At 41.7% G+C, this 16,437-nt stretch overlaps 1 protein-coding gene across 1 annotated transcript; it reads right to left on the bottom strand.

Moving 5' to 3' along the window:
- Nucleotides 1-1,222: 1,222 nt before the first annotated feature.
- LOC149432415 (aquaporin-10-like) lies at nt 1,223-15,780 on the bottom strand. Its single transcript, XM_089665227.1, has 6 exons — nt 15,560-15,780; nt 8,858-8,984; nt 6,983-7,120; nt 6,774-6,892; nt 6,289-6,506; nt 1,223-1,436 (listed from the first exon to the last, which is right to left on the bottom strand). Exons 1-6 carry the CDS (start codon nt 15,662-15,664, stop codon nt 1,223-1,225), a joined length of 921 nt encoding a protein of 306 aa, XP_089521353.1. The 5' UTR covers nt 15,665-15,780.
- Between the last annotated feature and the right edge of the window lie 657 nt (nt 15,781-16,437).

Below are 16,437 nucleotides of genomic sequence, written 5' to 3'. Positions count from 1 at the left end.
ATTGACAGCTGGAGACATGGAGACATCATTGAAATCGTGACATCTAGATATCACGATTTCGATGATGTCTCCAACTGTCAATGCTTTCGAGATCCTCAAAACCTCAGATGGTGGAGACACCACCGAAATCCTGACATCTGAATATCACGATTTCGGTGGTGTCTCCACCTGGCAATGCTTTCAGGATCCTCAGGGCCCTCTACCCTCTCAGGTGACACCTGATATTGAGAGGTGGAGACACCTGGCAATGCTTTCGGGACCCTCAAACCTCAGGTGGTGGAGACACCACAGAAATTGTGACATCTGAATATCACGATTTCGGTGGTGTCTCCACCTGGCAATGCTTTCGGGAACCTCAAAACCTCAGGGCCCTCTACCCTCTCATACGACACCTGTTATTGACAGCTGGAAACACCACTGAAATCGTGACATCTAGATATCACGATTTCGGTGGTGTCTCCAACTGGCAATACTTTCGGGACCCTCAAAACCTCAGGTGGTGGAGACACCACCGAAATCGTGATATATAGATGGTGGTGGAGACACTATTGAAATTGTGACATCTAGATAGCACGATTTCGGTGGTGTCTCCACCTGGCAATGCTTTCGGGACCCTCAAAACCTCAGGGCCCTCTACCCTCTCATGTGACACCTGTTATTGAAAATGCTGTTCACCTGGCTGTCCTGTGCATGGCTACTTTCTGAGTCAACAACAACAAAGTACAGAGGCTAAGGAATTTTGACTTTCACTTGCTGCATGCTTTTTTCCAGATCCTAGACTCAGTACCATTGAAACCAAACACAGCCAGGCATCTAGCATTCTTACTAGCAGGCAAATGATGGCCCCCTTTGTGTTCCTCTTCTGGGAGGTGGATGGATCTAGAAGTGGCTGATCATTGAGCGGAACCCAACGAGTGCTGACGTGAAGCGTTCCTCAGAGATACGGCCCTACAGCAAGTAGTGGAGCCTCAGGACGTGCCCTGTCTTCTCTGTGTACCAGACAACCAGCCATTACACACAATGCAGTTCCATCCAGAGGTGACCCCTCTGCTGCAGCTCTCACCTCTACAACCTGATATCAAAAAGGTTTAGTGACTTGTGTTCAAACTTGAGATGTGTCGAAAATATGGACACTTCCATAAGAGGACACAACAGCAGCCATTAGTCCGTAGATAGAACATTGGGCCAAACGAGGACCATGCAATCCAAGTGTGGTGGACAGTCAAAGCCGATGACACAAAGAGTTCTCCACATTTATCGTGAAGACCGGAATCTCTTTCATTTTTTCTGCTGGGGCCTCTACATTGGTAGCCTCTTCCACTCTGGTTTCCTGTGCCGGGTGGTGGATCTCAACCAAGATCTCATACAGCAAGGAGCCGAAAACAGCACCCACGCATGGTGCTACAATGGGGACCCACCACCAGTTGTTTCCTGCCCTGTAAAGGAGAAAGAAAGCTGGGTTATTGTAGGGCTGTCCTTGGACCGGTTCATTGCTGGGAGGGGTTGTAGATCCTGATGAGATCACCGAGCTGTAAGTGGACCTTCCCAGTTCAACTGTCTCTCTATAGATTCCTATGAAGACTCCACCAATGGGTCAGTGACACCATAGTGAAGGAATCATTGTGTTATCACCCACTGGAAAATTCTCCTTAAGAATGTATGAAGAAGGACTTTTATGGGAACCAAGAGGTTCAATTCACAGCAGAGCCCCGGTCTTCACAGGAGGATCAAAAGTAAGAGGAGATGTCTCCAGCTTGGTTATTACAGGGCTGTGATTGGACTGGCTCATGATTGGGCAAGGTTGTGGAACCTGATGAGAGAACCATGCTCTAAACTGACCTTCCCAGTTCAACTGTGTCTCTATATATTCCTATGAAGACTTCTCCAACGGGTCAGTGACACCATAGTGAAAGAATCAACATGCTGGAGTCACCACCCACTGGAAGAGTCTCCTTAAGAATGTATGAAGAATGAGGTCCACTGGAACCATGAGGTTTGATTCGCAGCAGATCCCAAGAGGATCAAAAGCAGGAGGCGATGTCTCCAGCTGGGTTATTGTAGGGTTATCCTTGGACTAGTTCATGGTTGGGCGGTGTTGCTGATCCTGATGAGATGACCAGGCTGTAAGTTGACTTTCCTGGTTCAATTGTTTCTCTATATTCCTATTAAGACTCCACCAATGGGTCAGTGACACCATAATCAGAACATTCATCATGGTGGAGTCACCACCCACAGGAAAATTTCTCCTTAAGAATGTATGAAAAAAGAGGTCCATAGGAACCAAGAAGTTCAATTCGTAGCAGAACCCAGGTTCTCACAGGAGGATCAAAAGTAGGGGGAGATGTCTCCAGCTTGGTTATTGCAGGGTTGTCCTTGGACTGGTTTATAGTTGGGCCACGTTGTTGAGACAACCAGGCTGCAAGCTGACCTTCCCAGTTCAACTGTCTCTCTATAGATTCCTATGAAGACTCCACCAATGGGTCAGTGACACCACAGTGAAGGAATCATTATGGAAAAGTCACCACCCTCTGGAAAATTCTCCTTAAGAATGTATAATGAAAGAGGTCCGCTATAACCACGAGGTTCAATTTGCAGCAGAGCCCAGGTTCTCACAGGAGGACCAGAAGTAGGGGGAGATGTCTCCAGCTTGGTTATTGTAGGGTTGTCCTTGGACTGGTTTATAGTTGGGTGGCATTGTGGATCCTGTTGAGACAGTTCAACTGTCTCTCTATAGATTCCTATGAAGATTCCAGCATTGGGTAAGTGACACCATAATGAAGGAATCATCATGGTAGAGTCATCACCCACTGGAAAATTCTCCTTAAGAATGTATGATGAAAGAGGTCCACTACAACCACGAGGTTCAATTTGCAGCAGAGCCCAGGTTTTCACAGGAGGACCAGAAGTAGGGGGAGATGTCTCCAGCTTGGTTATTGTAGGGTTGTCCTTGGACTGGTTTAATAGTTGGGTGGCATTGTGGATCCTGTTGAGACAACCAGACTGCAAGCTGACCTTCTCAGTTCAACTGTCTCTCTATAGATTTGTATGAAGACTCCACCAATGGGTCAGTGACACCATAGTGAAGGAATCATTATGGTAGAGTCACCACCCACTGGAAAATTCTCCTTAAGAATGTATTATTATTATTATTATTATACAGTATTTATAAAGCGCCAATAGTTTGCTCAGCGATGTACATTACAAAGGGGACAGAACATGTGACAGAACAATACCAATACAATGCAAAACATGAGGGGATCGAGGGCCCTGATCCTTGGAGCTTACAATCTAGGAGGGAGGGGATGGTGGTACAGGAGGAGATAGCTGTGGGGGATGGAGTGGTAGGAAGAGTGGAGGAGGTCGGCAAGTTAGCAGGGGGTGGGGTAGGCTTCCCTGAAGAGGTGGGTTTTCAGGGTGCGCCTAAAGGAGAGGAGAGTAGGTGATAATCTGATGGGTTGGGGCAGGGAGTTCCAGAGGATGGGTGACACCCTGGAGAAGTCCTGGAGGCGGGCATGGGAGGAGGAGACCAGGGAACTAGAGAGAAGGAGGTCTTGTGAGGAGCGGAGTGTGCGTGTTGGGTGGTACTTGGATATTAGGTCAGTGATGTAGTTCGGGGCAGTATGGTGGACAGCTTTGTACGTCAGCGTTAGGATTTTGAATTTGATCCGTTGCGCAATCGGAAGCCAGTGGAGGGATTGGCAGAGGGGGGTGGAGGACACTGAATGGAGGCCAGTGGAGGGATTGGCAGAGGGGGGTGGAGGACACTGAATGGAGGCCAGTGGAGGGATAGGCAGAGGGGGGTGGAGGACACTGAGTGGAGGCCAGTGGAGGGATTGGCAGAGGGGGGTGGAGGACACTGAGTGGAGGCCAGTGGAGGGATTGGCAGTGGGGGGTGGCGGAAACGGAGCGGTTGGAAAGGTGAATGAGTCTGGCAGCCGTATTCAGGATGGACTGAAGAGGGGATAGCCAGCAGCGAGGCAGGCCAGTGAGGAGAGAGTTGCAGTAGTCGAGTCGTGATATGATGAGGGAGTGGATGAGCTGTTTAGTGGTTTCTGGGGTTAGGAACGTGCGGATTTTGGCGATGTTGCGGAGGTGGAGTCTGCATGTTGCGGAGGTGGAGTCTGCATGTTGCGGAGGCAGAGTCTGCATGTTGCGGAGGTGGAGTCTGCACGAGTTTGTTAAAGAGTGGACTTGGGGCTGGAAGGATAGGTTGGAGTCCAAAATGACACCAAGTACTCTGGCCTGCGGGGCGGGTTTGATGGTGGCGTTGTTGGACATGATGGAGAAGTCAATGGGGGGTGGTGTCCGGGCTGGAGGGAAGACAAGAAACTCGGTTTTGGAGAGGTTCAGTTTAAGGAAGTGGAGCGACATCCAGTCTGATATGTCGCTCAGTAGGTGTGTGATTCGGGCGGAGACCGAGGGGGTGAGGTGGGGGGTTGAGAGATAGATTTGTGTGTCGTCGGCATAGAGGTGGTAGTTGAAGCCGTGAGAGTGTATGAGTTGGCCAAGGGAGGAGGTGTAGATGGAGAAGAGAAGGGGCCCGAGGACAGAGCCTTGAGGGACCCCAACAGAGAGGGGGAGTGACAGGGAGGTGGTGGCATTATAGGTAACGCTAAAAGAGCGTTGTGACAGGTAGGATGAGAGCCAGGAGAGAGCAGAATCTCTGAGGCCGAGGGAGTGTAGTTTTTTGAGGAGGAGGGGGTGGTGGACTGTGTCGAAGGCCGTGGAGAGGTCAAGGAGTAGGAGCACTGAGTAGTGGCCATTAGCTTTGGCGGTTAGCAGGTCGTTGGAGAGTTTGAGTAAGGCGGTTTTGGTGGAGTGTAGGGGACGGAAGCCGGACTGTAGGGGATCGAGGAGGTTGTTGTCATTGAGGTGAGAGCATAGGCGGGTGTAGACTAGGCGCTCGAGGAGTTTAGATGTAAATGGGAGCAGGGAGATGGGTCTGCGGTTGTTCGGGTCATTGGGGTCCAGGGAGGGCTTTTTAAGTATGGGGGTGATGTGTGCATGTTTCAGAGGGGAAGGGAAAGTGCCGGAGGAGAGGGAGAGATTGAAGATGTGGGTGAGGGAGCGTAGGATGGAGGGGGAGGGAGGTCGTAGGAGTTGTGAAGGGATAGGGTCAAGGGGGCAGGTGGTGAGGCGGGCATCAGAGAGGATCTTGGAGACTTCTTCGATGGTAGTAAGGTCAAAGGTGCGGAGTGTTGGGGGAGCTTCAGTATGAGGAATGTAGGGTGGGGTGGGAGAGGAGGTCAGAGCAGTGGTGGGGCCGTGGGAGAGGGGTGTAGAGGGGGTAGCTGAGTGAGGGTGAAGGGGGTTGGAGAGAGTTTGAGCAGTGACGAAGTCCCTGCGGGTTATGTCGAGGGAGAGGGGGGATGAGGGGGTAGCTGTGTGAGAGGGGACGGGTTGAGAGGGCGTGTGAGTTGCGGCGATGTCCTTGCGAATTGTGTCAATCTTGTTTTTGAAGTGATTGGTAATCTCAAGGGCAGTGAGTGAGGTGCTGGGTGGAGGTGGGGGTGGCAAGAGTAGAGAGTTGAAGGTGGAGAAGAGTCGGCGAGGATTGGAGGAGAGGGCCTTGATGAGGGTCATGTATGATGAAAGAGGTCCACTGCAACCACGAGGTTCAGTTTGCAGCAGAGCCCTGGTTTTCACAGGAGGACCAGAAGTAGGAGGAGATGTCTCCAGCTTGGTTATTGTAGGGTTGTCCTTGGATTGGTTTATAGATGGGCAACCTTGTGGATCCTGTTGAGACAACCAGGCTGTAAGCTGACCTTCCCAGTTCAACTGTCTCTCTATAGATTCCTATGAAGACTCCACCAATGGGTCAGTGACACCATAGTGAAGGAATCATTGTAGTAGAGTCACCACCCTCTGGAAAATTCTTTTTAAGAATGCATGATGAAAGAGGTCCACTGCAACCACGAGGTTCAATTTGCAGCAGAGCCCAGGTTTTCACAGGAGGACCAGAAGTAGGAGGAGATGTCTCCAGCACGATCAAGGGCACTAATATGGGGGATCACACTCCACCAAAAATCAAGGTAAATCTCCTAACTAACCCATTTATAGTTTTGGATAGAGTGGGCAAGGGTTAGAACCTCCATTGTATTTGTTTTATTTGAATAGCAAATGATCAGTGTCCCGAGGAGGACATGGACCAGAAGTTCTCATCATTCTCCTACACCTCTAAATTTCAAAAAAGTTCTTGAGTGGCATCCATGTTGACTGAAAGACAAGAAATCTAAACTGAAGGACGCCCTTCTACCTACTCGTCATCGCCAAAGGATGGCCACCAACCTGAAGACATCTGAGCCCCATCCCGCCACGTAGGTGAAGAGCCGCGGCCCTAGGTCTCGACTCGGGTTGATTGGATAGCCGCAGTTCGCTCCCATGGAAAGGCCAATGGAGAAGACCAGCATCCCAACCACAACTGGCTCCAGACCCTTCGGGACCGGCTTGTTCCTGGAATCGATGATGGCCAAAATGCCGACCATCAACATGGCTGTCCCCATCACCTGTCCCGGAAAGAACAAAAAAATATATATCTTAAGATGTACGGTATGTCCCGCCAAAATTTGAAAGGTGTCACCTAAACAGCAGGAGAGGGGAAACTTATCATTGGTTGACCAAAACACCAAAACACGTATTTTGGAGATTTTTTTTTTCACTTTCCAATAACAGGTCCACTTTAAAACAAGACAACCCAAGCTCATAAAGTGAACCACCAGAAAGAGCACCGGATGGGATCATCGTCCATGGAGCAACGTGCGCCTTGGTGTCACCTGATCTAGAAAACCGTTCGCGATGCTCAGGTAGGGGGCAGGGTACGAGGAGAATATGGAGGCCGTCTCTCGGGGTCCGTACACGGTCAGGTTGCCGCCGGTGTAACTCTGGATGGCATCTAAAACAGAAAAAAAACCGGTGACCATCAATAAAGAGGTCCTGTCCTCCTACAACACGGGAGGGAGAGACGGCAGGACAATTGTCTGACCATAGTAGAGGGCGAACGCAGCTGCCGCTCCGGCAAACGACCCCATCAACTGGATGACGACGTAGATGGGCAGCTTCCACCAGGGGAACCGGCCCAGGACGCAGAGGCTGAGTGAGAACGCCGGATTTAGATGTCCACCTGTGGGAGAGAGGGTACAAATGGCAATCACCGGATGTGAATAGGTTGTGGGCTCATCCGGGAGTTATGAAGAAATTGGGAAAATTTTGGCAAAATTTTGACATTGACAATTTTATGACCACGGTGGGTTTTGGTGGTTTTAAGGGTTGCTTTGGGCTTTGACCGGGTCATGAAAGCTCAACTCAACTGTACTGGACCATCTGTTGTCCTACAAAACTGTCCCTCATTAGATATTCAGGAACACAAATGGTCCCCAACACTAACACTAAAGCTAACACCAATATGAACCCAACCCAGCAAGAATGTGGAGCTCATGGAATCCTATGGTAAGGTGGCCTCAGCCGTCACTCCAGCCACGCCCACTGGCACGTTTCGCCCTGCCCACTGAGGCTTGATCCCAAAGGAGCCCAACAGTAACTCAACTGTAACTCTGACCCTAACACTAATCCTAAATTTATCTTTCATTTAAACCCCAATCCTAACACTAACCCCAATCCTAACACTAACCCCAATCCTGACACTAACCCCAATCCTAACACTTACCCCAATCCTAACACTGACCCCAATCCTAACACTAACCCCAATCATGACACTAACCCCAATCCTGACACTAATCCCAATCCTAACACTAACACCAATCCTAACACTAACCCCAATCCTGACACTAAACCCAAACCTAACACTAACCCCAATCCTAGCACTGACCCCAATCCTAACACTGACCCCAATCCTAACACTAACCCCAATCCTGACACTAACCCCAATCCTGACACTAACCCCAATCCTGACACTAACCCCAATCCTGACACTAATCCCAATCCTGACACTAACCCCAATCCTGACACTAACCCCAATCCTAGCACTGACCCCAATCCTAACACTGACCCCAATCCTAGCACTGACCCCAATCCTAACACTAACCCCAATCCTGACACTAACCCCAATCCTAACACTAATCCCAATCCTGACACTAACCCCAATCCTGACACTAACCCCAATCCTGACACTAACCCCAATCCTAGCACTAACCCCAATCCTGACACTAACCCCAATCCTAACACTGACCCCAATCCTAACACTAACCCCAATCCTAACACTAACCCCAATCCTAGCACTAACACTAATCCTAACACTGACCCCAATCCTAACACTAACCCCAATCCTAACACTAACCCCAATCCTAGCACTAACACTAATCCTAACACTGACCCCAATCCTAACACTAACCCAAATCCTAACACTAACCCCAATCCTAGCACTAACACTAATCCTAACACTGACCCCAATCCTAACACTAACCCCAATCCTAACACTAACCCCAATCCTAACACTAAACCCAATCCTGACACTGACCCCAATCCTGACACTGACCCCAATCCTGACACTAACCCCAATCCTAACACTGACCCCAATCCTAACACTAACCCCAATCCTAACACTAACCCCAATCCTAACACTAAACCCAATCCTAACACTGACCCCAATCCTAACACTAACCCCAATCCTAACACTGACCCCAATCCTAACACTAACCCCAATCCTAGCACTAACCCCAATCCTGACACTAACCCCAATCCTAACACTAACCCCAATCCTAACACTAACCCCAATCCTAACACTAACCCCAATCCTTACAGTAACCCCAATGCTAACACCAAAGCCTGGCAGCCAGATGGGTAAGTTGTTTGGAAGTCAGGTATGTGCCCCGGACCGCATACAATGGAGTAATGGACGTACCTGACACCCCTCCCGACACGTAAATCGCCATAACGACAGCAATGGCTCCAGCCAGGTACATGCAAAAGAAGTTCCCTTTGGCGTTTTGGCTGGTGACTCCCTGCGCGGTGGCCGCGACGGTGATCAGCTGCAAAGAAAAAACAAAAATGGCGGAACGCGTCCATAATATATACATTGTGATACATTGTTTATCTTCATTTCCTGTCAGACTTCTTCAAGCAACTAATACATTATACTGTCTGAAATCCTCGTGGGCGGGCTCTAGCTTCTCTCATGGGTGGGGCTAGGGGCAGCTGTCTGCACAGAAGAGGTAAGAAATATACCCCAGGTCTGGTCTGACCCTAAGGTCTCCGTGCACGTGTGGGGGGAGGGGGGGGCTTCGTGACCTCCAGCTCACTCAAGGCGTTGGGCGATCGTTCCGGGGGTCGGGGGCCACCCAAGCTTCTCAGAAATTGACAATTTCGTAAAACAGGATTTGAAAGCGCGATACGGGGAACTTTCACGTCACACCCAGACGGGAGGACATTTATTTTTGGAAGCTTTACGGAGATTTTGAAATCGAATGTCAACATCCCTTTACAAGAAAAATGAAGGTAATAAAAAAGATAAAAGGGGGGGAGGGGGGGGTATTTTTTGGGGTATCGGTAACAGGATTAAAAAATGAGCGTGAGCGTGGATGGGCGGAGTCTAACCACAGGAGGCGGGTTCCAAACAAAGGAGCTCACCTTTGGAACATATGAGTCTGCTAGAGGTTCAGATATATATATATTTATATACTGCATGTTGAAATGCGTTTTTTAATATATTACAAAATACATGCAAAATATTTTTAAAAATATATTTTTTTAAAATATATTCTTCAGATTTTATTTGTACATATAAAAAAATTCATTTTAACATATATTTTTACATATAATTGTAAATGCATTCCAAAAATGTAGATTAAATGTGTGTGTGTGTATATATATATATATATATACACTGCATGTTGAAATTAGTTTTTTATATATTACAAAATATATGAAAAATCTTTTTAAAAATATATTTTTTTAAATATATTCTTCAGATTTTTTTTAACATATAAAAAAGAAATTTTAACATATATTTTTACATATATTTGTAAAAGCATTCCAAAAATGTAGATTAAATGTTTATATATACACTGCATGTTGAAATTAGTTTTTTTTATATATTACAAAATATATGAAAAATATTTTTTAAAATATATATTTTTAAATATATTCTTCAGATTTTTTTAACATATAAAAAAGTCATTTAATATATATTTTTACATATATTTGTAAATGCATTCCAAAAATGTAGATTAAATGTTTATATATATACTGCATGTTGAAATGTGTTTTTTTTATATATTACAGAATATATGAAAAATATTTTTAAAAATATGTTTTTTTAAATATATTCTTCCGATTTTTTTATAACATAAAAAAGTAATTTTAACATATATTTTTACATATATTTGTAAATGCATTCCAAAAATGTAGATTAAATGTGTATATATATACTGCATGTTGAAATGCATTTTTTTTATATATTACAAAATATATGAAAAGTATTTTTAAAAATATATTTTTTTAAAATATATTCTTCAGATTTTTTTTAACATATAAAAAAGTCATTTTAATGTATATTTTTACATATATTTGTAAATGCATTCCAAAAATGTAGATTAAATGTTTATATATATACTTCATGTTGAAATGCGCTTTCTTATATATTACAAAATATATGCAAAATATTTTTAAAAATATATATATTTTTAAATATATTCTTCAGATTTTTTTTAACATATTACAAAATATATGAAAAATATATATTTTTAAATATTTCTTTTAAATACATTCTTCAGATTTTTTTTAACATATAAAAAAGTAATTTTAACATATATTTTTACATATAATTGTAAATGCATTCCAAAAATGTAGATTAAATGTGTGTATATATATATATATATATACACTGCATGTTGAAATTAGTTTTTTATATATTACAAAATATATGAAAAAAAATTTTAAAAATATATTTTTTTAAATATATTCTTCAGATTTTTTTTAACATATAAAAAAGTAATTTTAACATATATTTTTACATATATTTGTAAAAGCATTCCAAAAATGTAGATTAAATGTTTATATATACACTGCATGTTGAAATTAGTTTTTTTTATATATTACAAAATATATGAAAAATATTTTTTAAAATATATATTTTTAAATATATTCTCCAGATTTTTTTAACATATAAAAAAGTCATTTAATATATATTTTTACATATATTTGTAAATGCATTCCAAAAATGTAGATTAAATGTGTATATATATACTGCATGTTGAAATGCATTTTTTTATATATTACAAAATATATGAAAAGTATTTTTAAAAATATATATTTTTTAAATATATTCTTCAGATTTTTTTTAACATATAAAAAAGTCATTTTAATATATATTTTTACATATATTTGTAAATACACTCCAAAAATGTAGATTAAATGTTTATATATATACTGCATGTTGAAATGTGTTTTTTTTATATATTACAGAATATATGAAAAATATTTTTAAAAATATATTTTTTTTAAATATATTCTTCAGATTTTTTTTAACATATAAAAAAGTCATTTTAATATATATTTTTACATATATTTGTAAATGCATTCCAAAAATGTAGATTAAATGTTCATATATATACACTGCATGTTAAAATGCATTTTTATTATATATTACAAAATATATGCAAAATATTTTTAAAAATAAATTTTTTTAAAATACATTCTTCAGATTTTTTTTTACATATAAAAAAAAATTCATTTTAACATGTATATTTTACATATATTTGTAAATGCATTCCAAAAATGTAGATTAAATGTTTACATATATATATACTAAATGTTGAATATTTGTAAATGCATTCCAAAAATGTAGATTAAATGTTTATATAAATACTGCATGTTGAAATTTGTTTTTTTTATATATTACAGAATATATGAAAAATATTTTTAAAAATATATTTTTTTAAATACATTCTTCAGATTTTTTTTAACATATAAAAAAGTAATTTTAACATATATTTTTACATATATTTGTAAATGCATTCCAAAAATGTAGATTAAATGTTTATATATATACTTCATGTTGAAATGCGCTTTCTTATATATTACAAAATATATGCAAAATATTTTTAAAAATATATATATTTTTAAATATATTCTTCAGATTTTTTTTAACATATTACAAAATATATGAAAAATATATATTTTTAAATATTTCTTTTAAATACATTCTTCAGATTTTTTTTAACATATAAAAAAGTAATTTTAACATATATTTTTACATATATTTGTAAATGCATTCCAAAAATGTAGATTAAATGTTTATATATATATACTGCATGTTGAAATGCGTTATTTTATATATTACAAAATACATGAAAAATATTTTTTAAAATATTTTTTTTTTAAATATATTCTTCAGATTTTTTTTACATATAAAAAAGTAATTTTAACATATTTTTACATATATTTGCGAATGCATTCCAAAAATGTAGATTAATATTTTTCTTAATATATTCTTCAGATTTTTTTTAACATATAAAAAAGTAATTTTAACATATGTTTTTACATATACTCATAAATGCATTCCAAAAATGTAGATTAAATGTTTATATATATATTACATGTTGAATATTTGAAAATGCATTCCAAAAATGTAGATTAAATGTATATGTGTGTGTATATATATATATATATATATATATATATATATATATACACACACACTGCATGTTGAAATGAGTTTTTTATATATTACAAAATATATGAAAAGTATTTTTAAAAATATTTTTTTTTTTTAAATATATTCTTCAGATTTTTTTTAACATATAAAAAAAGTAATTTTAACATATATTTTTACATATATTTGTAAATGCATTCCAAAAATATAGATTAAATGTATATATATATATATATATATATATATATATATATATATATATACATACACACACACACTGCATGTTGAAATGCGTATTTTTAATATATTACAAAATATATGAAAAATATTTTTTTTTATTATATATTCTTCAGATTTTTTTTTTTACCACATAAAGAAGTAATTTTAATGTATACTTTTACATATATTTGTAAATGCATTCCAAAAATGTAGATTAAATGTACATATATATATATACACACACACACTGAATGTTGAAATGCGTTTATATATTACAAAATATATGAAAATATTTTTTTTTAAATATATAAATATATTCTTCAGATTTTTTTTAACATATAAAAAAGTAATTTTAACATATATTTTTACATATATTTGTAAATGCATTCCAAAAATGTAGATGAAATGTTTATATATATATATAACAGGCAGATATTCAGCGCATCGAAAAAATTTCCAGTTGGGGATTCTCCTGGTCTCATCTCCGTCTCTCTGCCAAGGTGGGTTAATCATTTGGCAGAGGCGGTTGGGCGAGGGCTGTGGGTAATCTGGCGCGCACTCTGCCCTCCGCTGATACATTTTGTAATCAGGAATGTTTATGGGAATGAAGTAGCTGAAAAGTGATAAATAATTCCGATAACGACTAATAAACAACGACGATCACTAATAGGCAACGCGGGGCCACACACTCAGCTGATGGCAGGAATCCCGGCAGCCGCGCCGACGTGCTGCCAGCCACAATGATGGGCCACCGATGGCCACAGACAGCCAATGGGATGGCCGAGAAATGCACTGATGGTCACCTGATGGAGGCGCCAGTGCACAGGAGGGCAAATCACAGGTATTGCCGACCCTCATCCTGATCCTACAACTGACCCTGAACTCCAAACCCAACACTATTCCTCCTGAACCCGAATCCTAACCCTAACACTAATCCTCCCAAACTCCAAACCCAACACTATTCTTCTTGAACTCCAAACCCAACACTATTCTTCCTGATCTCCAAACCCAACACTATTCTTCCTGAACTCAAAACCCAACACTATTCCTCCAGAACTCCAAACCCAACACTATTCTTCCTGAATTCCAAACCCAACACTATTCTTCCTGAACTCCAAACCCAACACTATTCCTCCTGAACTCCAAACCCAACACTATTCCTCCTGATCTCCAAACCCAACACTATTCTTCTTGAACTCCAAACCCAACACTATTCTTCCTGAACTCAAAACCCAACACTATTCCTCCAGAACTCCAAACCCAACACTATTCTTCCTGATCTCCAAACCCAACACTATTCTTCCTGAACTCCAAACCCAACACTATTCTTCCTGAATTCCAAACCCAACACTATTCTTCCTGAACTCCAAACCCAACACTATTCCTCCTGAACTCCAAACCCAACACTATTCCTCCTGATCTCCAAACCCAACACTATTCTTCCTGAACTCCAAACCCAACACTATTCTTCCTGAACTCCAAACCCAACACGATTCCTCCCGAATTTGAACCCTAACACAGACTCTAAGACTAGGATGGGGGATTGGGATTTGTGCCTGGGGGGTGGGGGACTGGGATTTGTGCCTGGGGGTGGGGGATTGGGATTTGTGCCAGGATGGGGGATTGGGATTTGTGCCTGGGGGGATGGTGGATTGGGATTTGTGCCTGGGGGTAGGGGATTGGGATTTGTGCCTGGGGGGATTGGGATTTGTGCCTGGGGGTGGGGGATTGGGATTTGTGCCAGGGGGGTGGGGGGATTGGGATTTGTGCCTGGGGGTATGGGGGATTGGGAATTGTGCCTGGGGGGTGGGGGATTGGGATTTGTGCCTGGGGGGTGGGGGATTGGCATTTGTGCCTGGGGGATTGGGATTTTTGCCTGGGGGATGGGGGATTGGGATTTGTGCCGGGGGGGGATTGGGATATTTGCCTGGGGGGTGGGGGATTGGGATTTGTGCCTGGGGGGTGGGGGATTGGCATTTGTGCCTGGGGGATTGGGATTTTTGCCTGGGGGATGGGGGATTGGGATTTGTGCCGGGGGGGGGATTGGGATATTTGCCTGGGGGGTGGGGGATTGGGATTTGTGCCTGGGGGATGGGGGATTGGGATTTGTGCCTGGGGGGTGGGGGATTGGGATTTGTGCCTGGGGGTGGAGGATTGGGATTTGTGCCTGGGGGGTGGGGGATTGGGATTTTTGCCTGGGGGATGGGGGATTGGGATTTGTGCCTGGGGGGATGGGGGATTGGGATTTGTGCCTGGGGGGATGGGGGATTGGGATTTGTGCCTGGGGGGATGGGGGATTAGGATTTGTGCCTGGGGGGATGGGGGATTGGGATTTGTGCCTGGGGGGTGGGGGATTGGGATTTGTGCCTGGGGGGATGGGGGATTGGGATTTGTGCCTGGGGGGATGGGGGATTGGGATTTGTGCCTGGAGGGTGGGGGATTGGGATTTGTGCTAGGATTTCAGCAAAAGGGCCGATTTGTACTTGGAGGGGGGGGGGGGAATTTATGCTTAGGGGTAGGTATGCAGATTGGTGCTCACATTTATTTTTTTGGGGGGGTGGATTTTTGCTAACCCTAAAGCTCATACATCTTGGGGGGGGGCACTGCCTTCAACACTATTGAAGAAAAAAAAATATTTGGGCTTTCTATACATTTGAACCCCCCCCCCAGTCATGTGATTTCCCCATTATCCCGATCATGACAATATTTTTGAAAAATGTTAGAATTCCTCACCAGCAGAACGAAAACTCCAAGAAATTCGGCGAGACATTCCCGGGCCAGAACGTTCCGGAGCCTCAGCCGGGTGCGCAGCTTCTCCCACCCGGGCCGGCACGCCATGTCAGGGACCAGCAGAGGATGAGGAGGGCGAGGAGGGCGAGGAGGACGAGGAGGGCGAGGAGGACGGGTGTCTTCTTATACGGAGCCCTATCACAGGGAGATAAGAGGGTCACCCAACCGCACCTCGCCGACTTATCTGCTCCATTATACCACCTACCTGGCCAAAGATCCGCAGTCCCGGCATATAAACCCATCAGCAGAATCTCGGCCAATTTTGTCAATAATTTTTCTGGTCAGAACAATTCTTATATTTATTTTAATTTTTTTTTTTGTTGCAAAATTAATTTTTTGTTTCTTTTTTTTTTTAAATGTTGAAATTGTTTTATTATTTATTTGTTGTGATCGTCCATTTTTAATAAAATGGTTTTAAAATAGTGCAGATGGCAGGCAATTCTGTGTGTATATATATATTTATTTATTTATTTATTACAAAATTATTTTTTTTGTTTAAAAAAATTGGGAATTGTTGGGGCCCCTCTTGTGCCTAAACATATTTCCACGGTGTAAGTTGTTTTTTAGTTTTTTTTTACAAGGTAGAACTTATTTATTTATTTGTTGTTTTTGTCAATTTTTATTTAAATGGATTTAAAAATCTGCAGATTGCAGGCAATTCTGTGCGTATTTGGGGACTGTTCCTGTTTTTTCTGCTTTCTGCTGCAGAATATATATATATTTTTTTTTTTTGTCAATTTTTATTTAAATGCTCTTAAAATAGTGCAGATTGAAGGCAATTCTGTGTGTATTCAGGGACTGTTCCTGTATTTTCTGCTGAT

This window comes from Staurois parvus, unplaced genomic scaffold (assembly GCF_062004578.1).
Source record: "Staurois parvus isolate SC_StPar_1 unplaced genomic scaffold, SC_StPar_1.0 ptg002152l, whole genome shotgun sequence".
NCBI classification, from domain to species: domain Eukaryota; kingdom Metazoa; phylum Chordata; class Amphibia; order Anura; family Ranidae; genus Staurois; species Staurois parvus.
This window is presented reverse-complemented; position numbering and strand designations above follow the sequence as displayed.

What these genes read in the sequence shown, in the direction of transcription:
- LOC149432415 (XM_089665227.1), bottom strand. Translation starts at nt 15,664, where the DNA reads ATGGCGTGCCGGCCCGGGTGGGAGAAGCTGCGCACCCGGCTGAGGCTC. An exon ending in TGCGTTCGCCCTCTACTATG is followed by an intron (nt 6,893 to 6,982) that starts GTCAGACAATTG and finishes TTTCTGTTTTAG; the next exon opens with ATGCCATCCAGAGTTACACC. An exon ending in TGGGGCTCAGATGTCTTCAG is followed by an intron (nt 1,437 to 6,288) that starts GTTGGTGGCCAT and finishes TCTCCTTTACAG; the next exon opens with GGCAGGAAACAACTGGTGGT.